The 25,897-nt window shown below is 34.9% G+C and overlaps 1 protein-coding gene across 1 annotated transcript in view; it reads left to right on the top strand.

Moving 5' to 3' along the window:
- Positions 1–25,897, top strand: part of Kcnh5 (potassium voltage-gated channel subfamily H member 5) — a 280,612-nt gene that overhangs the window by 173,471 nt on the left and 81,244 nt on the right. Inside the window, exon 8 of the mRNA XM_026385185.2 lies at positions 3,188–3,387. Within this exon, the coding sequence (XP_026240970.1) occupies positions 3,188–3,387 (200 nt within the window). The remainder of the gene's footprint in view (positions 1–3,187; positions 3,388–25,897) is intronic.

Consider the following 25,897-nt stretch of genomic DNA (forward strand, 5'->3'; position numbering starts at 1 on the left):
TTCACCATCCCAAAATCATAGTCATTTATGTTTGATAAGTAACAATGGACCTTCTAATTTATTTATTGTCTTACTATGGCGAGGTCATGTATTACTTTAGTTTCTAAATATTTTATTACTGTACCAGCTTTAATAATGTATATTCCTTCTGTATTTTTGAAGCCCCAATAGTGACATTTTTATGTAAAAGAAGAATGTTTCTGAAAAACTGTTTCTTAGTTTGGGGTATGTAAGCTTACTTGAAAAATATTTGAACAACTACTGTGTTGCAGGAATTACTGTATTTTGAGAACATATAGTAAAGAACAATAGAAGTCAGTCCACACCTACCTTCCTGGAATTTACATTCCTACTAGGAAGATGGATAACAAAGAAATAAATATGTAATGTAAATTAAAATAATGATAAAATAAACAAGCTCTAATAAGAGGATGTGGAGTGTGATATTGATGGAAGGGAATGTTTAGACCCTATGGTCAGGGGAGCCATCTAAGGTGAGTTGGGTTTTGAGCAGAGATCTGAATAATGAAAGGAAATAGATCATATAAGCAGCATATATTTTTGAGTGCATATTTAATGTACTCAGAAAGATAAAACATCAAGAAATTTGTCACAGCACATACTTTTCTATTGATATTTAGTCATTCAGTCACTCTGTGTCTTACTTGGGGGAGTTTAATCGATTTAAATTTAACATAATTATTGGTAAGTAAGGTCTTACTACTGACATTTTATAACCCAGTTTATAGTTTTTTTTTTTTTTAGTTTCTTTCTTCCTCTTTTATAGTCTTCCTTTGTAGTTAAATGATTTTTCTCTGGGTAGTAGTGTGTTTTGATTCCTTCCTTACTATTTTTGGTCTGTTATAGGTTTCTGCTTTGTTGTTACCATAGGCTTACAAAAAAATCTCTTTTATTTGTAACAAGACATTTTGAAATGATAACAACTTATTCATTGATCATAAAGATAAGAAAAAAAATAGAAAAGATACTGAAGAACCTGTACACATACACTTCATTTTCCCCACATTTTGAACTTTTGATCTTCTGTTTTGCATCTGTCTATGTGGCTTCTTAACATATTAATGCCATTATTTTTAATTGTTTTGTTTTCAGTCTTTGTACTAAAGATCAAGAAGGTTTATATACCGTGCTTACAATATTAGGTAATTCTGAATTTGCCTTTTATGGTGAGTTTTATACCTTTCCTTTGTCATACCTTAAGGGACACATCTGGCAGTGATAATCTCTCAGCTTATTTGTCTGGAAATATCTTTATCTTTGTTTCATGTGTGAATCAAACAGTATTTGTTAGCATGTTTCTTTTCCCCCTCAGCATGTGAAAATTCCATCCTATTACTTTCTGCCCTGTAAGGTTTCTACCAAAGGTAGTTTTTTGTGTGGATAGCTTCCAAGTGATGCTTCTCTGGGAGATGTTATTCTGTTATCACCATCCTCCTCTTTAGTATGGACATTTGTTAAACTAGAAGGCAGTAGTTAGGTATGTGTTAATATAGCACCCTGCAAACATCTTGGGGTTCTTAACAAGTAAAATATATCAAAATAGGTAGTTCTGTGATATTAGCCGTTTATATAATGGGGCACTATTACAAAAAATGATGTTTTGTAATAGTGCCCCATTATAATTAAAGCATTATTTCATTAACCCCTAAAGTATTCATTATTTTAAAAACATAAACTCCTTTTTTTTCTCTTTTCTGTAAACTTGAAATTCCATTTTTGTTAGATGGTTCTTCTATCATTTAGTTGTTCCCATTGCTTCTTTTCGTCTTTAGTCTTTATTACTAGCAACAATGATAGAATAGTGATGTTAGTTCTGTGATTACTTTTTTAAAGTTTTAAAATATAAATATTCAAAGATTTAAAGACACAGTTGAGAAACTTCAGCTGTATTTCTACTCAGTTTTAGAAAGATATCGTCTATCTTAAAAGTTGTCCTTGGAATCAAAACTTCTACTTCTCTGCCGGAAAACAGACTAAATGTTTATAAAATAATAGCTTTCATTTGTGAAATTAAAATCTGTTATACTCTGAGGAGAACAACTGTTGTTGAAGACACAAATGATATATCCAAAATAGTATATTAAGGATCATAAGTTGCTTTGCTATCGTGATTTTCTACTAGTTTCATTAAATGGGATTTGGCTCATGAAGTTACAAAATGAAATTTATTTTTCCCACACTCCGTTTAGAGGAGTTGTTTTCAAATGATTAGAGGATGCAGGATGTAAATGATCACCACCTGATATTCTGCTTTATTACACAAAGCCTGTGGTTACTAAACACCTGTTTTTACTGACTATTAGGTGGATAAAGTACTGTCCCCTTTTCGAAAGAACTTCCTGGTAATGATCTCTTGCATCTAGAGTCGGAGACTGGAGGTGTGTTCTCTTCTGGCTAAACTCAAGTACTTTTAAAAGTTTTACAGTTCTAAAACAGCAAGTCATTATTCACAGCCTGACCAGATCTGAAGAAAGAAGATTTGGTAAATTAAGGATTTAGAAGGGGGCAACAGTCATTGCCGTTCATGGCTTCCAGGAGATAAATAACAGTGCTCAGTGAGCTGTCTTTATTCTTAAAATGATGGGATCAAAAAACTTGTAGCCACTGGCATACTGACATGAGTTTCATAACTCCAGGCACCTCCAAAATTTTATTTTAGCTTTTAATTCCAACTCTGATTATCTTCCAAAACTTCTAAAAATGGAGCATTTTAATTTGTCTCCACTCCACATATTTCTGATGTGCTGTCAAAAATATTTATAACCAGAGAAGTATTCCAAAAGCTGGAAGCAGTCAGCAGTAAGAAGAAGCCTGCGTTTCTAAGCTAGATCATCAGTCCCTGGAACAATTTAAATGCATTAGGCTTTTTTCAGGAGGATGAGGCTGGAGGTTAACTTTAATCCTAAGGCTAGAATTTCTAAGGTAAAATTATAGCTTTGGATAATCTGATTCATTATTACATATTTTAACCACCCTCATGCTTTGTTAGGTTGACTAGTATGGTACATGCGTACAAAATCATGTTTATCATATGGAAGGTAACATTTCCTAAGTGAATACCAGGAGCCAGGTGCTCTCTTTAGGCATTAACCCATGTAAATTTATAAAATCATCTCTTAAATATTTTGGGGATATTTGTTTTATTTCCTTCATTCTTCTTTTTCAGCTCTTCTTTATGCAACTATTTTTGGAAATGTCACCACAATTTTTCAGCAAATGTATGCCAACACCAACCGATACCACGAGATGCTGAATAATGTTCGGGACTTTCTGAAGCTCTATCAGGTCCCAAAAGGCCTTAGTGAACGAGTCATGGATTATATTGTTTCAACATGGTCCATGTCAAAAGGAATTGACACAGAAAAGGTATGGTTTATTATTGTTGTTGTTATTAATATTCTATTTAAAAGAAGCTTTGATGAATATAACTTTCCTATCCACAGGTTGTTTTGTAGATGTTACTCTGTGTTTTGTGACATTTCAATCCATCATATTTATTTTGATAACTTTAAAGGAACAGAGGACTCAACTATTAATCATTAATTCGTTTTAATCATGATACTTAATTTATGAAATTTGTTTCCTGAAAACAACTAATTATTCCATTTCACTAAAATGCTCTTATTACCACTCAATGTAATTTGCTTCATTCCTCTTAAACTCTCAGAGTGCTGTCATTTCTGCTGCTAGATTTTACTCTGATTTCTTCTTTGGCTTTTTTGTCCATTTAAAAATTATTAACATCTCTGCTATAAACAAAGAAAAAAATGATGTTTTTGTCCATGCTACCCTCCAATTATTATTTTTTCCTTTGCAGATGTTGTATAAAGTAAGTTGAAAGTTTTTATTTTCCACTTTGGTTTACAAGGGATGCCTCCCTATCTAATCATCTGACAACTGTAATTTCTTAATTGTCTTTTCATGGAACTGTTTTTAATTTTTTCTGTTGACTTCATATTTGGGCAAACAAGGACCCAAAGTTCTCCTTATAATAAACAAAATAATTTTTAAAAATTCTCACTTCCTATACCTAGCTGATTCACATCAAACATCAGGCATGACAAATACAATATGTATGTAATTTTAGAGGATGCCCACTTGAGCTATTTAACTTTACAAATTTTAGTGAAGACTTCCTGTTAGGTACTGATTTTTTAACATGTGATAGTCAAATAGCGCAATAACTTCCTGGCCATTTTCTTCAAATTACTTTTGTGTTGTTGTTGTTGTTTTTAAACCACATGGGGTTAACTTGTGTCCCTGCCACCCCAAGACCTGTGCAATAAGCTTTTTTTTTTTTTTTTTTAACGTAGAAGAGAAAGCACTTTGACTACAGTAGATGTTTAGTTAGGGGAATTTTGTAAAACAAATAAGTAGCTTTAAGCTAGAGCAGGTGTTGTTAGGATCAAATAGTTGAGGGGAAGATTGGGGAGTGGATATGGAATGTAACAGTTGAGGCAGAGGCACCTTCAGAAGGAGTGCATGTAAGAGATAATCAGGGGTAGTTATAGGAAGGAATTGAGGAATCGTTGATCTAATCTTCTTCCAACCTTTTTCAAGATGCAATATAGATTTTCTAGTTAAATGGCCATATAGTAGTATTCATGACTATGGAGGGAAAAGCAGCATTTCTATGAAATTTGATTCATATATACCTGAGCCAATATATGAAAAGTCTCCAGAGGAGAAAGAAGATCTTCATCAGAATGAGGATGAGAGAAATAATTGAGTTAAAGTTACCCAATGCAGGAGGTCCTTTGAAGTCTGCATTAAGTTAAATAGATCCAGAGGCAACCCCTGCCTTGTTAATCACTATCTTAGTGAGATGTTTTTCTTTCCAGAAAACACAACAGGGTCCCATGGTAGCTAACAGAAAACATCAATGAAATGGTGTCATCATGACCTTTTGCATATTGAAAAAGGACTTGGCCTAGTGCCTATGCTTACAAGGCAGATTTTGTTCTCTGTATTCCCAGATATTGGGGTGGTTCAGAAATGGAGCTGACTATTTTTTCTCAATGCCTGCCTTTGAGGACATGCTCACCTGTCTGATTTACATGTAGTTAGGGTGTCATGCAGTGACATGGACTGTGTCTGCAGATGCCTGTGCCATGTGACAGAAAACAATTTCTAAGTCTAATATCAAAGGTAAAATAAAAATCTAATTAAAATGACATATTTTTGAAGAGATATTTAAAATATTAAATGGATTAGCCTTTGTTTTAGAAAATATCTCGAGTGGTAATTCCTTATGGTTATATTTTTCTTTTTCTCTTTTTGCATATTTAAAAAAATTAATGCCTAATAATTATACATGATTATGGGATACAGTGTGACAATTCAATACATCGGTACAATGTGTATTGATCAGCATTTTCATTTCTTTGTGTTTAAAACCATAAATATGTTCTTTTCTAGTTATTCATAAAATATGTATAGTGGGCTATTGTGAACTTTCACTGCCCTACTGTGTGTGGAACAGTAGAACTTATTCCTTCTGTCTAACTGCACTTGTGATCTGAATAGACATTTCTCAGAAGAAAAATACAAATGGTCAATAGATATATGAAAAAATGCTCAATGTCATTAGCTGTCAGGAGAATGCAAATCAAACCTATAGGGAGAGATCTTCTCACCCTGGTTAGAATGGCTGTTATCAAAAAAATTAAGAAGTAACAAATGATAGTAAAGATGTGGTGAAAAGGGAAATCTTATACACTGTTGGTGGGCATGTAAATTAGCATAGCAATTATGGAGAGCACTATGGAGTTTCCTCAAAAAATTAAAAACAGATCTACCATAGGATATTATATATAAACCACTTCTGGATACATATGATATGAAACCAAAGCAATATAATAAATAAATATTTGCACTGCATGTTTATTGCAAGACTATCCTCAGTAGCCAAGACATGGGAATCATTGTAGGTGTACATGCACAGATGAATGAGAAAGAAGATGCAGCATCTGTACACAATATAGGATATTATCCACTCACAAAAATTTATATCTTTTTTATTTAGAGAGAGAGAGAGAGAGAGAATTTTAAAATATTTTTTTAGTTTTAGATAGTATGCATTTGGGGCTATTCCAGAGCTCATACCTTTTGTTTCTTCTCTTTTCTCTCTACATTCACTCTTGCAGTGGTACTATCCAATCTCATGACTTTAAAAATATATGCAACAGTGCTAGGATGTGGCTCAAGTGGTAGCGTGCTCACCAGGCATGCGTGGGGCGCTGGGTTCGAGCCTCAGCACCACATAAAAATAAAATAAAGATGTTGTGTCTGCCGAGAACTAAAAAATAAATACTGAAAAATTCTCTCTCTCTCTTTCTCTCTATTTCTTTCTCTCGATCTCGTTCTCTCGCTCTCTCTCTCTCTCTCTGAATAAAGTCTATCTTTAAAAAAAAATTTATACACACACACACACACACACACAAGACCCAAATGTACTTACTCATCTTGAACCTGTTCCCTGAACTAAGGTCTCACCTGTCCTGCCACCTTCTCAGGTCCAATGAAATTGTCGAAAATAAAGCTCCTATTCATTTCCCCTAGTTAAATTCATGGAAACTCTGCTTTTGAGTTGCTTAGGACCAAGCCCCTGGCATTTAAACCTTTTGTCTCCATGTCCTTTCTCACCACTCCATTGCTATCGCCTGGTCCAAGTTACCATCATGCTCGACCCAAGATTGTAATAGGCACCAATGGGTCTGTGCTTCCCTCCTTTGTTCCCTTATGTTTTCTCTCAACATAGCATCCAAAGAGCTTGAGCCACATCCCCAGCCCAACATTTATGAATTTTGTAGTAAAGTTTTCTTTCTAACCAATCATATATTCATTTTCATTTGTTCTGTAGGTGTTTGATAAGAGCCAAATTGATTGAAACTGTTGAAGTATAAGTGTGGAAACAATGAAAGGTTGATGACAGTAATCATAAAAATTCTCTGGTAGTCATAATCTTAGAATTATGCATGGACTTTAGGATATAACTCTAGTAGAGAACATCTGAATTTTAACAATTATTCAGCATTTGATGTTAGGCTCCTCTGTTCCTCAGTAAGCTAAATTCTTTGTCTTATCATGTTTCTTACTGCACAGTTTGTTGATGGTTTCAGATATTTTATTAATGGCATTTTTAAATAATTTAATTATGAGTATAAACTAAAAGATGAGTTATAGTATATAAAGCTCAATGTCTATTTTAATGCTTCTCTTTTGTGTTCTAAAATGACTGTATTTTTTCAGTTCCACATACAATTGAATTTAATGATGCATTAGAGCAAATTAGAGAAAAACTTTCACTCCAATTACTGAGATTTCTTTCCATCTTTTCCACATATATAGTTTCATAGATTTCTGAATTTAGGTTTAACCCACAAGCAAATTAATCACTGTGATATAATTTAGTCTAAACTTTCCTTATACAAATAATGCGTTCGCTAATACTACAGTGGCATTAAAATCTGTACAGATGTGGAGACTAACATTTCTATTAAGAAATTTTATTTTAGGCATAATTTTAAAAATAGATAACAGTGCCTAGATTAATTTTTTTATTTGAAAAATTGCTATAGTTGCTTTAGATTCTTTTTGCCTTTAATAACCAAAACTATCCCCTGGATTTTGCCACTTGTTCCCATTTTGTGCCTTAAAAGACAGAGAAATGGGTGGAATGAGTGAGGATTTGAAAGGGTAAAAGAAGATTATGGGAAAAAAAAATAGGAAGGATGATGGCTGAAGCTCAGAAAAATCTATTCTGCAGTTGGAAATAACTTTCCTAGGAAATAATTCTAATGAAATAAATTAGTAGGATGTTATTTTCAGCTTTTGGGATGATTCAAAACATCTACAATGTATAATTTTTCCCATCATACTGGATTTTTTCCCAGCTTATTTTATAGAATGAAGCCTAAAACCTGACTATTTTATTTGCTGTTCTTACTGCCTTTTTCTAACATATAGCTTGGAAAAAATCAGTAGGAAAAAACCTTCTTGGTCTTCATTTTGTGTTTTGTAAAGGCACAAAGTTTCAGGAGGAAAATGCTACTAAATGGAATGTTCTGGGAGAGTTTTACAACACATTCAGGCAAAATTTAAACAAACTGAGATTTTTGCACATTTGAAAATCTTAGAATTTTTAAACCAAATTCATTACAGATGCACATGATTTCTTCCAAATAAGTAAGTGATGTTTTTTTTTTTTCTACAAGCTAAAGTATCTTCGTTTTGTCCATTTACTTTTATGTTTTGTTTTCTTTTTAAATTTGGAAGGTATTTCTTTGTATTCCTAAATGTGAAAAACAGGGATGAAGTTTTCATATGGGGCATCAATTTCTTGTTTTAATATTTAAATTCTTCACAGGGTTGCTGGGGTAACCCAGGAGTAAAGCACTAGTCATCCAAGAGGGTTCCATCAAGAAATGGGTTGTGGTAATATGTCATGTTAGTGTAGCCACTTGAAGATAAAAATAAAACCAATCTGGGTTGCTCTTACTTGCAGGTCTTGACCCTAAGATTATAGATTTGTGTCTGAATGATTAAACTACTATTATATATCACATTTCATTTACAGTTCACATATATTCGATGGATTCTGTACAGAACTACATAAAAAAATTTTTTATAAATAATTCAATTATTATTTCCCAGCTACATTTGGGTAGTATATCTATGTACTGTAGTTTTATGAATAAAACTTACTGGCTCTTTGAAGTTGATAAAACAAATACTAGCTTTAAAAAATCATGAGGTCTCAGACTCATTCATTAATGGGACTAAACCAGGCTGGTATTGGGCAATTGAAGTGTTTTCCCCCATGGTCTTTAAGTTACCTCTTATAGAATAGGAAACATAAATGGTGTACCATAGAAAGCTATTCTTCAGACTGTGATATGAAACATTAAGCTCCCAATACCTGAAAATTGTAACTTTTTCATTATTTTTTTAAAAAAAAATATTTATTTATTTTTCGTCATAGTTGGACACGATACCTTTATTTCACTTATTTATTTTTATGTGGTGCTGAGGATCGAACCCAGGGTCTCGCACGTGCAAGGAGAGTGTTCTATCACTGAGCCACAACCCCAGCCCCCTAACTTTTCCATTATTACCTAATCATGTGAAGAGAACTCAATTTCTGTGGCAGCTCTGCCTGCTTCTTTCTCAGTCGTTACCTACTGCAATAATATGAAGTGAGCTTTCAGAGTTATTGTTGTCATTTCTCTTTTCTAGTGACCTGCACCCCTTATCTGAGACAGTAAAATTTATTTGAAGCCACAATTATATATTTTCTTCCATGTATCAGAATTTAAATAAAATAACACTCAGGAATTTGTTAGAAATATTACAAGCAAATGAGAACTTTAATATTTTGTCTAATGGTAATTTGGAACAGTCACATGTATATATTAATTTGCCATGGCTGTGACAAAGTTTAAGAATTTTCCAGCACAAGCTTTATATTATTGTTAGCTAATAAAATTATTTATACATTTTGCCTATCAGCTGTTGGGAGGGGGTATTATTTTTCTATAGAAATGATAAAGAGACATTGTATAACCAAATGCTGAATGACTCAAACCTCTATCTAGGAATAATATTAAACTCATTCTTTTTGTAGCATGTGGAAATTACTTTAGTGCAAAGGTGCAGGCTAATTTGTATTTCATTGTCTCATCACTTGGCCATTAACCTCTGAAGAAGGGCTACAAAACAGGAATGAGAAGAAGGAATTGTCCATATTGGTTGTTTTAGTTAGCTTCTGTGTCCCTGTGATGAAAAGACCTAACAAGAACATTTGAGGAGGAGAAGTTTATTTTGACTCATGGTTTCAGAGGTCTCAATCTACATATGGCCGACTCCATAGCTTTGAGCCTAAAATGAACCAGAATGTCATGGCAAAAGGGCATGGTGGAAGAAAGCAGCTCAGGACATGAAAATCAGGAAGCAAAGAGATTTCCACTCAACAGGGATAAAATATAAACCCCATTACTTACTTCTTTCAATTACATACAACCTGCCTATAGTTACCACCTAGTTAATCCATATCAGTTGATTAGGCCATGGATCAGGTTATAGCTCTCCTAATCTAATCATTTCACCTCTGAACATTCTTGCATTGTCTCACACACAAGATTTTAGGGGATACCTCATATCTAAGCCACAACCATAGGGTTATGAGGACTTGCTCCATAATTAGGCTTTATCCAGACCACGAGGGTTGGGTTCCATTGTTCTGTGTTCATGTCTATAATAGAGATACTACCATGCACCTTCATTGGCTGGGTAAGCAGTTATAGGAGGTAGTATATGAGTTAGTCCATTGTGGTTGTAAAACATTTCTTTCTTTACTGGTTGTAAGCCACAAGGACTTCAACAGGCCCTGGCTTCATTTTCTTAATCTTTTCTTGGTATTTAGCGGAATATGGGTATCTTTAAACACAGATGAAAATAGAGCATCAATTGTAGTATATGGGGATGAACAAAGTATTTCTGCATACATATACATTGAACACAAATATATAAATACTTGTCAGACTTTGGGAAAAAATTAAATCATGAATCAATCCACATGCAGATGGTATCATGCTATGAGTAGGTGTTTGTACCCAACCTATTATTTTGTTCTGAGAAGCCTTGATTGATCTATTTTCAAACTCCCACTTGAGTAAATCTGTAGTAATGGCTATTGAAACACCTATCCAAATGAGATCATAATGCTTCCTACTACTTTTGCAGTTTTTAGATAAAGGTTGGATTATGCGGATGATTGGATTTTATAAATTGAACATTTTTTTTAAAAAAATGATGCTTCTCTTTCTGTGATTGCTCTTGTTATCATCATTTGTGTGAGTGTGCTAATTTTCTTCCAGGGCTTTGTGATTTTTTTCCTCTCCACCCACTCTCACATCTCTTTCTTGGTTTTTATGATAATGACTAAAAGATGCCTGTTTTTTGGCACAGGCTGATTGCTTTTGATTTTGTATTCTTTTATATCCTATGAAGAACTGAAAAATCCACTTTTAGCTCCTTTACTAGTAGTGCCAAATAACCATGGGCATCCCTGTCTGGCACAGCAGAAGGCAGCAAGAGGGTGGAGAAAAATGCAGTGAATAATTAAAAGGACACATCATTATGTAAGAAAGAGGCTCCTCTGTCTATTCCCTGCCAATTGCTCACAATACTGTTCTGTGGTCCTGCTCTGTGTGGTTTTAGCATCCAGGACTGGGCCACATGGCTGTGCAACTTGATGGCTTCCTCTCAGATTTACTTTTTGTGAATCTTTGCTTGAGACCTTGACATTCTCTTGTTTCGTTATATTCGTATCCTTGATCATTTCTTTAGATCTTAAATTTTCTTGAGGTCTTAAATTTTTTCTGGGTCATCTCTGAGAGGAGACATCAATGAAGTAAGGATCTATTTTATGGTAGAATTCATAAAACTTGGGAAAATAGCCATTCTTTAAAATTTGCATTCATATAAAAGGAAGACATGATATTGCAGGGTTTTGTAGTCATTGCTATTGGATGGTAAGTGAACATGATCACAGCTCTTATGTTGCTCCGAGTCCAATAGAGAAGGAAAGACTTAAATAATTATAGAGAGAAACACGATTCCAAGTTGTGATGATGCTTGAAATATAGTACAGGATGTTACATAAGACTTTTAAAAAGCAGGGTGAATAATTCAGGTTGTGAGGCTGTAGGTCACAGAAGGTAGTAGGAAAGAAAACACCAGAAATTGGGTAACAAAACTCGCTATGAACTAAAACTTTTCATGAATTTTATCCTAAAATTCAAATTACCTAAGAACATATCATCAAGTAACTGGTCTGAAAGTGGAAATCAATAGAAAGAAAAAAAAACAAAGATCTAGTAAATTCATTAACTACTAATAAGTCATTAATTAACTGTACACAAACTATGCATTCCATGTGTCATAGGGTAATTTCAACTGAATATCATGTTGGTTAAAAATCTTAATGAAAAATCAATAATAACACATTTGTTGATACAGAGACATGTTTGTACCCCCAATCTGATGAAACTAATCAGCAGATATTTGTTGAGAATATTCTAGAAGCACTACCTGGGTTTGATGCCTTGGAGGGCATTATCCACAGACTTGCTTCCTATATATTATGAGGGCACAGATGGCACAGGTGCTATGTGGGGAAGGATCTGACCAGCAGATCGCTTTGTACATTCTATTATCACTTCTCTGAAGGGTGAATAAATGTTAGAACTGAGTACCACAACACTTTTTGAAAAATTGATGTGTAGTGACTACACCACATCCATGATTACATTACTGTTTTGTTTCTAACAATGTTTATTTAATAGAAACACATGACTGTTATATAAAATTAGATATAAGATCCAAAAAAAGAAGAAAATAATAATCCAACCACTTACTGAACTATACCTAATGCCATGTTTATTCTCTGTGATTTTGTGAACATTTGTGTATATTATAAATATATACACAGGTTGAATACCCTTTATCTGAAATGCTCAAAATCATAAGAATTTTGGAATTTTTGTGTATGCATAATGTGATTTGTGGGAATAGGATCCATATCTAAACATGAAATTCATCTGTTTCATATATACCTTATATACACATCCTGAAAGTAATTTTATGCAATATTTTAAGTGCCCCTGTTTTTTTATACAAATATTTATTTTTTAGTTATAGGTAAACACAATGTCTTTATTTTACTTTATGTGGTGCTGAGGATGGAACCCAGTGCCTCACACATGCTGGGTGAACCCTCTACCTCTGAGCACAACCCCAGCCTGCCCCTGTGTTTGAATTGCAACCCATTGCATGAGGCCAAGTGTGGAATTTTCCACTTGTAGGATCATATTCCACAATTTTGGGGTTTTGGAATATTTTGGATTTCGGGTGATGGGATTAGAGATGTTCGATCTGTGTTATATAAACATTTGGGTTCTACTTTAAGGATATCCTAATATATTATATCATTTTTCTGTTATTGGATAATTAAGATTATTAATTATTACATTATAACACTAAGAGTAGGGTTTGCCATGTAAAAGGATAAGCACATTTTATCGTTTATATAATTTTAATCAATAACACCGATATATTTATTACATAGTATATTATTTTAATAGTTCTTTTTCTTAAAGATCAAATAAGCTATAATTAATATAAATTTCATGTAATTTTTCCAAATAACATTATAAATCCTGGATATTAATCTTTTTTACGAATTCAGTAGGCCAGTAATCTCAGCATATGTAATATTTGCTCTTTCCAACACATATGTACGTAATTGTCCCCATTTACTAATACAGAAACTAGACCCTAAAAAATTAAATGATTTGCCTTGGAACACAAACGATGAAACTAAGGTTGGACCCAGTTGGCTTTGCAGAACCTGTTTTTATACCACTCTTCCCCATGCTGAATATCAATATCTGGTAGACAAGTGTCTTCTTATCATACCTCAGTTGTTCCTGTTTTCACTTGCTCATTCTTCTAAGTAAACTTTCCTTACTTATCATCATCCTATACCCCACAAAATAAGCCCAACTAACTTTTGACTGGAATTGCATTGTCATAACCTCAGAGTTTAAGCCATGCAGCAGAGGCTCCCTGCAAATGTGTTCAGGCTGCTTGGGTGAGGTATGGTGGGTACATGAGATGCCATTAGAAATCTTGAACATAGCTCTTCTAATGTGAGTTAGAGGTTCCACTGTGAATGTGCAGGGATTTCACGGTTTTGGAATAAACTAGAAAGAGTGTGGGTGGGGGAGGATGGATAAGATACAACACTAGCAAGTGAGGAGTCTCAGTAGTCACTAGTAAGGGAGTCCACTAGTCTCCCCATTAGTTGCCATGTTCCTGGATGATCAGTCAAACCTAATCTCCAAATATATGTTCTTTCATAATTGTTCAGGACTTCTAAAATTAAAATTTAAGTTCATATATGGAAGACTTAGTGAGATAGAATAGTTGTTTCTTTTTTGATACCCAGGAAAAATCAGAAGACAGTGTTTAAAAATTGTTTTAATATTTCAAATTTTATCTTGACAATAAATGAGAAGTGAATGAGAAGCATTCCTCCCAGTGGGAACTGATCACTGTTGGAAGGGAAACAACTCAGCCCCACCACCAAGTTTTACCCAGCTGTTTCAATTAAGATCCCCCTTGTCTACTGGTACAACTTAAAATGCCAGAACATGTGGAGAGACTTTGCTCTTTAATCTGGTAGTTATTTTGCATCAGAGTGTCTTCTAAAGCGCTAAATCAGTATTCATATGATTTTAGGATTTTCTTAATAACATGTAATTAGATAAATCACAGAGTACCATATGATTAGTAGTTCATTTATTTAAATGCTCTTAACAGCTGAGTAGCATCCTTCCATATGAAAAGGAAACAAGTCAAATCAATGCCTCAAGCTCCAAATCCTTTTTACTTTTAATGGTAAACACATCGTGATCACTTAACTTTTAGGTTAGAAGGATTTTGGTTTAATAATAGCTATTAACTTGAAAACAAAATATTGCATGATTAAAAGAAACATGGAAAGTTCTCCTTAAAAGTAGGTAAAATTCTCTTGCGCTGAAAGCTGAGGCCTTATAGGAAGTTTAGAAAAGAAATTCACAAATACAAAGGTAGATATGGTTGGACAGGTTGAAATGTAAAGATCCACTTGCCTGTTCTAGTATCCAATGTTAAGTTTCCATTAAGGCCCTGCTTATATTCAAGACATGTTCCATCTCTGGAATGACAATGGTGACTAAGATAGTCCTGACGTCTAGGACTCACAGCTGAGCAGGACTGAGTAAATGAGCTTGTACTTTTTTGGGTCTGCTGGTACTGTTTTAAAGAATACACTGAGAGCACGTTGGCTTCCCAGACCTGAGGCACCTGGAAGAATGTGGACCAAGAGTCAGAGGGCAAGGGAGCACCACCCACTTAGAGAATGCTCATCTCAAAGCCCTTCCTCCTGTGATAAATTCCTACTCTATGTCATGATCATGAAGTCCCCATTTTAAAGATAAAGAGGAGATTCTGAAAATTAAATAAATTACCCAAGATGACACAGCTAATAAATGACTGAATCAAAGTTTGATTCTGATTCTTACACTTTTGATTCCACAGTTCATATTCCTGGTCCTACAACATTAACACTGACTTATACTTATCTAGTGTGTTCTAGACACTATGTCAGGCACTGGAGATAAAGCTGTGAGCCAAAAAACAAAACAAAACAAAAAACCCAGCATTTTTCTTCTTATGAAATTTACAACCTGATGATAGAGACAGAGAAAAATAATTCCATGAATCATTAAAATTTTCCAATTCCCTAAGAAAATTTTAAATGATTATGCAAAGTAGCCATTTGAGTTAAAAGGGGGAAATTTTTTTTTTTTTTTTACTTGTTTAACACAGAGGGGAATGGTACCTACCTGCATCGAGAACAGTGAAGTAAATGCACTATTCCTAAATGCCTGTGCTTTCGGATTTGTTGAAATCTCTGAATCCTTATGAACATGCTATGATTACTATTGCAAGTATTCTAAGTCCAAGTATATCTATGATTGTTATAATTTTTGTTTCTGTTTTTATTAATTTATAAAAGGTGTGTAATTTTGCTGAGCACAATTGGTATAATTACAGCTAGAAATAGTGAAGTTTTGAATTTGAGCTTGCACTGCCAAACTTGGACTGGATATTAGATTAATATTGAAAACAAATGTTGTATTTTAATACTGTGTTGAGGAAAAGCTGCTTTCAATTGCATAATTGGTATGTGATATTTCAAAAACTATATCCAAATTTTATTTTTTTAAATTCCCTTGAGGACCTGAGTTCTCTTAAAAACACTATTTTAATGAACAGATTTCAGAGAGCCATGGGATCTTACTGTGCCTCATAATAATCCTGTCCCACTTTTATAAAACACATATATTCCACCCAAACTCCTTGTTCTGTAATCTACATTTAGGGGCATTTTAGATCTAATATTCCTGATTTTAAATTTATCTTTAATTTGTTTTAATAAAGTTCCTTTAATGAAATCTCCCTACAAACCTACAGAAAAAGAATTTCATTTATTTGGATTTTTGAGGGCTATTGTAAAAGATTCAAATGCAGTAAAATAAAACAAGTAAGGAAACAAACAAAAAACCCACTCGTCAAATTAGTGGAAGTTTTTCTTTCCTGACACTTTATTTTTAAGGTATTCTATAGGAGATCAGAAGAACTGATAGGAAAACCCAAATCTTAGTGTTATGACCTTTACTTTCTAATTAATAAAACATGTGACCTTGTGTGATCACTTAACCAAACTGACTTCTTTTTTTTTAATTTATTTATTTTTTATTGTTGGTCATTCAAAACAATACATAGTTCTTAATATATCATATTTCACAGTTTGATTCAAGTGGGTTATGAACTCCCAATTATACCCCGTATACAGATTGCTGTATCACATCAGTTACCCTTCCATTGATTTACATATTGCCATTCTAGTGTCGGATGTATTCTGCTGTCTGTCCTATTCTCTACTATCCTCCCTCCCCTCCTCTCCCCTCCCCTCCCCTTCCCTTTTCTCTCTCTACCACCTCTACCGTAAATCATTTCTTCCACTTGTATTGTCTTGTCTTACCCCTCCTTTCCTCTTATATGTAATTTTGTATAACCCTGAGCCAATCTTTAAAAAACAAATGCCAAATGACTCCTTTGATATAAGGGGAGTAACCAAGGACAGGGTAGGGACGGAGAGCAAACTGACTTCTTATACTGACGTTTCTGCATAGAATGTGTCAGGGCGTGGGTTATTTCACAGAAGGAAGTTTTCCAGGCACTAAGACTTCCACTTCTATGCACATTTCTCCCCCTGGTCCTGGAGATTGAACCCTTGGGCACTTAATCACTAAGCCTTATCCCCAGCCTTTAAAAATTTTTTTTAAAATTTCATTTAGAGACAGGGATCTTACTAAGTTGCTTAGGATCTTACTAAGTTGCTGAGGTTGGCTTTGAATTTGTGATCCTCCTGCCTCAGTCTCCCAGGCTGCTGGGATTATAGGTGTGTGCCCCGTACCCGGCCTATGCACAACTTATTATTATTTCTGAATCTTCAGAAAAACTTTTCAAATGGTATTGCATGTTTGCTTTAGAGCCTGTGTAATTATATGAATATGAACATTATTTAAGACAACATTTTTTTAATACCTTGATCATATTTATTTATTTTTATGTGGTGCTGAGGATCAAACCCAGGGCCTCGCCTATGCTAGGTGAGCACTCTACCGCTGAGCCACAACCCCAGCCCAAGACAACATTTTTATCATGAAGGAATTCACCACATGAACTTAGATGTGTACTTGTTTAATCCTATGCCATCACAGAGAAAGGTAGTTTTGTCCTTATGATTTAAGGAAAACCTCTTAAAATAATTCACCAAACATAACTTTTCCTTATGTTTGTTCATATTTATATTGACTTTTACACAAAATTATAGTCTTAAGATAAAATTAAAATCAATATGAAATGAGATAATAAAACACACATATATATCTCTATATATTAAAGGATTAAACACAATTGAGGTGTCCAGTTCCCTGGAGTTGTCACTGTTACTAAATTTGGTCATATTGAGCCTTTGATTTTCTTGGCAGCTGAATTAAAAAGAGAAATGCCTTGGCCTTTTAAAGGGAGCAAAATCACATTTATCCAAAGATACATGTTTTTCTTTCTTTCTTATTTTTCTGCCATTGATTGTAAAAAGGACTTTTTCATGTGGAGATTTTTGCTGGCAAGCAATAGAGTATATTGGTTGAGACCAGGGGTTAAACAGCTTTTTCTAAAAAGGATCAGATATTCAGTATTTTAGGCCTTGTGGGCCCTATGGTCTTTGCCTCGTGTACGCCACTTTGTCAATGAAATATGAAAAGAGCCAGAGACAATCTGTAAATAAATGAACATTGCCATGTGCCAGTAAAACCTTAATTATGAACACATTATTTTGAATTCTGTATATTTCACAAACCATAAAACATTATTTTCCTAGAATAGTGCTTGGTAAATGGTAGGTGCTCAACAAATATGCATTCATTATGTCTGTGGTTACAATCCTGGAGTTCAGAAGGACATGTAAATTTGGAAGCCGTTGATATCTAAGAGGCCCTGAAAGCCCAGCTGTGATAACTCAGAATGACATGACAGCTAGGAAAGGGAAAAGACCAAGCCTTGAGGGACTCCTACATTCAGATGACCAGCCAATGAGAAAAGGCCAGAGAGGACACACAGAGGGGCTGGTGATATTGGGTGAAAAGTAGAATTATTTGATTTTATGAAAGCCAAATAGAGAATGAACGACTGTCTGGAAGTCTTTTAAGATATAAGTAAAATAGAAAATGAAGAATTCCTTTTGAATTTTGCCACATGGAGGTTACTGGTGGGCTTGATAACAGTAGATTCATTAAGGGTATCATTGGAGCATGTTAAAAAGTCGTGTGAGGTCATCAGGACAGGGTGATTCCATCACAGAATGATCAATGGACATGTGATAATGCATATGATGATTCTAAAATAACTCCAAACATATATAAAGATTTATGGTGGGGCAGAGATGAGCAAATACAGGTCTGTGGGACATGAGAGATCATTCAATTAAGCATTATTGTCATTAATCGTTACCTGTGTAGAAAATATTCAGTTTAATCTCTCCTTCATACCATATCAGCCATCTTCAGACTGCAGAACTTAGGTATTTAAAATTATGACATTTTTGTTCACAGAAATAGAAACAAAAAATCCTGAAATTCACAGGGAACCACAGAGGACCCCAAACAGTCAAAGCAATCTTGAGAAAAAAGAACAAAACTGAAGGTATCACACTTCCTGATTCCAAAATGTATTACAAAGCTACAAAACTAAAATAATATGGTCCCAGCATAAAGACAGACATGTAAACCAAAGGACATAGAGAACCTAGAAATAAATCCATGTACATGGGATCAACTAATATTTGAAAAAACATGAAGACTACACATTGGGGAAAGGATAGTCTCTTCTACCTAGAGTTTTAGGAAAATGGAATATCCAAATTCAAAAGAATGAAATTGAACTCTTATACCATAGATAGCATTCAACTAAAGTGGATTAAAGACTTAAGTGTGAGACTGACTCCAAACTGTAAAACCGGTAGAAGAACACAGAGGAAAAGCTGGTGTTTACGGTAGTTTCTTGGATATGACACCATAAGCACAAGCAACTAAAGCATAGGTAGAAAAGTAGGTGGGACGCCATTAAACTCAAAAGCTTCTGCACAGTGAAGGAAACAATGGAGTGATAAAGAGCTTATGAAATGGGAGAAAATGTTTGTAACTTATATAACTGACAGAGGGCTAGTATATATTTAAGAAACCCCTTCAACTCAGTAGCAAACTCTTCAAATAATCCAATTAAAAATGAGCACAGGACTTTCGAAGAAGGCACACCAATTGCCTACAGTATATCAAGTACATGAAAAGTTGTCCGAACACCAGGGAAATTCAAATAAAAATTACAATGATGTATTACCTCTCATTTGTTAGGATGGCTATTACCAAAAGCCAACCCACCAACCCAAAGAGCAAGATTGAAAGTATTGGCAAGGATGTGGAGAAATTGGTATCGCAGGAATATAAAATGATGTAGTTGCTATAGAAAAATGTATGGGGTTCCTCAAAAAATTAAAAATAAACTATAAATGATCCAAAAATACTACTTCTAGATATTTATCCAAGATAATTTAAATCAGGATCTCAAGGAGATATCTGTACTACCATAGTCATTGTATTATTCACAACGTCATGATGTGGAAACAACATAAATATCCATCAATGGATGAATAGATTTAAAAATTTGGTAAAAAATATAATGGTATATTATTCAGCTATCACAGGAAGATCCCGCCATGTCTGATCAATATGGATGACTCTTTGAGTACATAATTCTAAATAACATATGCCAATCACGTAAGAATAAACACTGTATGATATCGTAATTTGAAGTACATGAAATAATCAAATGCATAGAGACAGAAACTATAAAAGTGGTTGCCAGGGACTAAGGACAGGAGGAATTGGGTAGTTTTTCCTATTCAGTGGATATAAAGTTTCAGTTATGCAAAATGATTAAATTCTAGAGATCTGCTGTACAACATTGTGCCTTTAGTTGTACTTTATTTTTCACCTAAAATTTTCTTAAGAGGGTATAGATCATGGGTAAATGTTATTGCCACTATTTTAAAGAAAGAATATATAGAAAAATTTTAAACATCTCAACTTTCTTGAACATGACAGTTTGGAAAATCGAAGCAAAGATTGATAAATTCCACCATTTAATAGTATATGTTCATCCAAATATGTGACAAAAATAATCTATAATCTGGAAGGAGCTATTGAAACAGATATAATGAGTGCTAGGATATGGAATACATAAAGAATTCCTGAACATCAATAAGAAAATATAGATAACCTGATAGAAAAATACACTAGAGATGCAAAGAGGCATTTCTCAAAAAGAAGAATATAAATGGACCATGAACATATGAGTGTGCTTGGCTTTATTAATGATGAGGGAAATACAAATTAAAAACCCAATGCTGACCTCTGGATTTCTCTGAATTATTAGAATAATTCAGGTGGCCTAAATTTTCCTCAGAAATCTTTTCCCCAAAGCTACAGATTAGCTAGGAGAAGAAATCAAGGCACTCTCAGAGTACAGTTACAGTGTAGGTAAGAGACAGAACTGGCCCACAGGAAGTACATGTCCAAACCATCAATGTAGGCTCTGGGACCCACACTGGAGCTGAGAGCCATGAGACGAAGAAGAAGAGTCGTCAGGATGAGGTTATGATAGGTGGCAGGGTTCTTTAGCAGAAAGAAGAATGCTATCCTAAATGGAAATGCTGAGAAAAGGCCTGAGATCTGGCAGGCAAGGGCACATGCACTGTGCAGTCAGGTGACTGGAGAGTGTCTGGGATGAGAAGAAACAGGTTTGAGAAGGACATACTTTTGGGAAGAGCAGTGCTTTTCTTGGAAGTCTAATGGTGAAGCTGAAGAAGGAAGACTGTGAAAATAAGGAAACCAACCAGATGTCAGAAGTCAGATCCAAATAGTGTTGTCTGTTAAAAAAAAAAAAATAACTGTACTTCACTGTAGTGACAAAGGAGGATGCCTGTGAAAATACTCTCTCTAGGAATGCCTCTCCTTTCTTACCCACCCCATAGGATCACCTGTTATTACTGGTTATAAAATATGCAACACAAATGATCATAAACAGAAAAAAAGAGAACTTATATATAAAATATTTGATTTCAGAAGATAGAAATCTAACTTTTCAACCTGAAAACACATCCCTCCCTGAGAGCTTTGATGCAGAAAACTAATATAACACACAAATTACAGTGAACCAAACAATTTAAGATATGAGAGAACTTCATAAATCAGAAATTCAAAAAAAAATCAGTATGGAAACAAAAATATAAGAGACTGATCAAAGTCAAAAAAAAAAAGGAAAGGAAAACTGAAGACCAAATTATAAGATGACCACATTCTTCCCTCTATTATAGAAGGGACATAGGGATGAATGTAGAGGATTAAGTGAAAAGATTAAAGAAGAAAAGAAATATAAATAAAGAGGTATAAGGGAAGCAAACATGTAATAGAGAAGATGAGTCCAATATATGTGTAATTGGTGCCCATCAAAATAAAATAAGACAGAACTAATTTTTAAACTATAACTCAGGAAATCACTCTTGAAATGGAAAAACACAACAACAACAAAAAAAAAACCCAGACTACTTATATGCCTGTTGTATACCTGGGAAAATGCATCTGTTTTAATCAACATGAAGGTATATCCTGCAAGAGTTATTTGATGTTAAGGTATATAAAATTCAGTCAAAAAGGCCTGCCACTTAAAAGTAAAGGAAATCAATGGTCTGGAGGCTGAGGCAGGAGGGTCACAAGTTCAAGGCAAGCCTCAGCAACTTAGTGAGGCCCTAAGCAACTTAGGGAGACAGTGTCTCAAAATAAAAAAATAAAAAAATTCTGGAGATGTGGCTCAGTGGTAAAGCACCCCTGGGTTCAATCCCTAGTACCAAAATATATATACAAAAATGAGAGAAAATCGAGTTGATGTCATAACACCACAAAAAGCAAAGAACAGTAGAGCAACCTGAAAACACTCCTGTAGGAGAATCTTTCAGGAATGGATACATCTGGAAATATAGTCTCCCTCCCCAGAACAATGTCTGACTATGGGGCTATTCATATTGCCTTTTTTTCCTATTGGTCCTTTCTTTTGGTTTACCTGATAATTTTTTTTATTAAATCATGGTTATGAATTATTGATGTGACTCTAGCTGATGTTAATTTCTTCCAGAGAGATTTTTCTTTGCCTTCTAGAAGGCAGCAGGGGTAATAGTAGGTCAGATGATAAATTAATCCCAGGTGGAGGAGATTAGAGGCATTTAAAAAAATTCTTCGAAGTCAGTGAACATAATTTGTTCTTACTAGTTCAGGAGTCATCTGAAATGTGGTTCACTAATGCCCCTCTACCTTTGTAGTTCTTGAGCTCCACATTTTATTTTCTCAGCACAGTAAGATTTCCCTAAACTCTGTTTAGTTTCCTATGATTTGGTCTGTGATGTTTAAGTAAGCGAATGCCTATAGGAAGCAGCTCAGACTGTTTTGTTCTCCTGTCTGGGCTTTCCATCTCTTTGAGATCTTAGATTCTCAAGAATTGGTTGTTTTGGTAGCCCTGAAATACTGAGTCTTCCACTTAGCATCTCAGACTCTGCCTGCATCACTTATCATTAGTAAATATATTCCACAGAGGAATCTTGAGCTCACCTGGGTGAATTTTTCTTCCCTCTGCGATTGCTCAAATCCTCTGTGTCTTTCTATCTGATGTCTTCAGATACCCTTTTGTTTTTTGGTTTCTCTTTGTATTTTATTTTATCCAGCTTTGTAGTTGTTCTCTGTGGAAAGATTAGCCTGCTGCAAGATTGGTTATCAAGCTGGATTTCTTCCAGAGCCTCTTGTTTTTAAATAAAATATGAGAGAAAGTAATTGGCTGAGATTTAGGGTTTTGAATCAGAGTGGGAAGATTGAAGAAAGGGGGGAAATGTACAAAATCGTCATATTGACATTTAGGAATGTGTAAATGTCAGTGACGTAGAGGAGAAATTTGAGACATTGATCAGTGCCCATTTTAAGTTTATATTCATTCATCATCTTAGAAAAGCCACTCAAAATAGTGTGATATTATCTAACCCAAGAGAGATAAATCAGATGGAATTTTCATAGGTAATATGATAGAGGAAGAATAACCCCAAAAGTGTTTACTATGATGGACAATAGGGATCTATTTTTTTTGCAGGGGGGTACCAGGGATTGAACTCAGGCACTCTATTTCTGAGCCATATCCCCAGCCCTATTTTGTATTTTATTTAGAGGCAGGGAAGGTCTCATGAGTTGCTTAGTGCCTCCCTTTTGCTGAGGCTGGCTTTGAACTTGCAATCCTCCTGACTCAGTCTCCTGAGCTGCTTGGATCACACATGTGTACCACCACTCCTGGCAGGGATCTACTTTTTACATTTAAAACGTGAAGACAGAGTTGGGGTGGTCAGTGGCTTGCAGACATGAATGAAGTTGATGGGCTTCTGCTGACAGTGTGCCTGTGAATTTGACTGTTGGACGTTAGATTGTTGTGTTTCATTCCATAAGGACTGCTTTGTTCATATCACCAGTTTCTGAGTGTGCTAACAAGGTGTACCATGTGTCAGGATGATATGCAGCTTTCTGATTCAGTTACTCTGAAATAGCAAAAAATTTGAAAAGGGGTAAGCCACGTGCATAAAATGATTACATTTATTATATCATTGATTAAGATCACATGAGGGTCAATTTGAGAAGCAGAGAGAATACCAACACATTAGGGAAGTTGGGGTGCTGGACAGGTGGTCTTACTGTTGGAAACTGGTGAGAGTGTTGTCAGGCAAAGTAGGCGTGATGGTAGAGGCCAGGCTCCCTGTAGGAGAATCTTTCAGGAAATGATTCCAAGAGGGTCAGGTGGGAGTGTGAGAATCATGTTGGATGATATTCTGAATTAGACCAAGGTTCTGTGGTCAGGGCACCTCCACCCAACTCACGTTGACACGGGATAAATTTCTGTTGATTTTCTCTACATCCAGAAGCAATGCTGTGTGATACAAAGAGCAAGAGGAATGTAATCACCCAAACATAGACCTGTTATTTACCTTTGTCAAATAAATATAAGAGTATCTGCATTGTACAGCTTTTTAAAAGATTAAATTATTGGTATTGTTTTCCATTTCTTTCAATGTCTGAACCAATTGTATCTAAGTAAACAACATTGAAATTCCCACTGAGCTATGTTTGAACCTTGGGAGGGGGAAATTTGCTCCACCAAAATATGAGATTTTGTGACTTTAAAAATATTTATCCTAATTAAGATGGCTTTTAAGTCACAATTCTCAGAATGTTGCTCATATCTCATTGATATATAATAGTATCCTACTTATTTGTTAATATATCTGACTTGGTCAATAAACTAGAAAAATAGAAAGTAGCAGCACCATACATTTTATATATATGCACAATATATCTTTATACAAAAGGTATTGCATATTTTGAGCGTTCCTGTGTGCCAATAAATGAATGGATCAGCAGATCTGTGAGTGAATAAATAAGTACTAGAGCAAATAAAATAAAAGATTGTTATAATGGAATTGTTTCAGTGTGCTTTGAAACCCTGTGTAGACTTATTTGGGGAAGGAGTTACTTCCTTTTCTTTAACACTTCTTTCTCCTCAGTGAATTAGCCCTTTGGATCACAGTTTTCAGTCCATGGTCATTTGGGTCTGTGGTAAGGTAGAACATCATGGCAGAAGTGCATGGTGGACGAAACTGCTCAGCTCTTGGCAGTCGGAAGTTGGGGGGGAGTAGGGGGGAGAGGAGAGGAGAGAGAGAGAGAGATAAGGGGCAGGGAGGGGAGAGATGGGGAGGGGGGAGAGAGAAAGAGAGAAAGAAAGAAACAGGAGCAAGAGGTCCCAATATCCCTTTCAAGGGCATGCTCTAATGATCAGATTTCCTTCCACTGGGTGCCACTCCTAAGGGTTCCAACATGTCCCAGTAGTGCCACAAACTGGGACCAAGCTTTCTGCTTATGACCTTTAGGGGAAATTTAAGATCTGAACCATCACATTAGCTTGTTTGATTAGATTAGATGGAGTTTTGTACACCTGGTATAAATAAATTAGTAATTAAAAGGAAAATTGACAGTATGAATATATTATTCTGGCATAAAACATCACTATGGGCCATTTTCAATCACAGTGTTCTGGAATATTTCATAGAAAATTCTGTTGCAAATAACAGAAGTAAGTTGATTTCCTAGAGAAGTTTTTGTTTTGTGGAAGGGTGGGGAGTGTGGGGAGTCGAAAGCCCTTGTTTGTGTGTTGGAGGCGAACAATGGCTCCGGGCAGGTATTTGGTGTTGGTCTGCCCTGTGACAGAGGAAGAACTACAGTTGTTTTCAGAAAGATTGAGCAGATCTTCCTACCAAGCTGGCACATTGGAAATCCAGGGATTATAGACAGTTCTCCTCTTGAGGGGCCTTCTCAAGAATTTTTGGCTTTGTTGCAAAGTAAGGCTTCCTAAAAATGTGTTGCTAGCACCATATGTAATGTCCTGATGTTCATTGGTGGATGTTCTCGGCTTTCTGGTGCTTGAAGAACTAGTAATTCCTCTCTCCCAAGGTCCCCAAAGAGAAACTTAGCTTTTTATTTTCATTTTTTATTTTGAGATAAGCATA

This window comes from Urocitellus parryii, chromosome 6 (assembly GCF_045843805.1).
Source record: "Urocitellus parryii isolate mUroPar1 chromosome 6, mUroPar1.hap1, whole genome shotgun sequence".
NCBI lineage: Eukaryota > Metazoa > Chordata > Mammalia > Rodentia > Sciuridae > Urocitellus > Urocitellus parryii.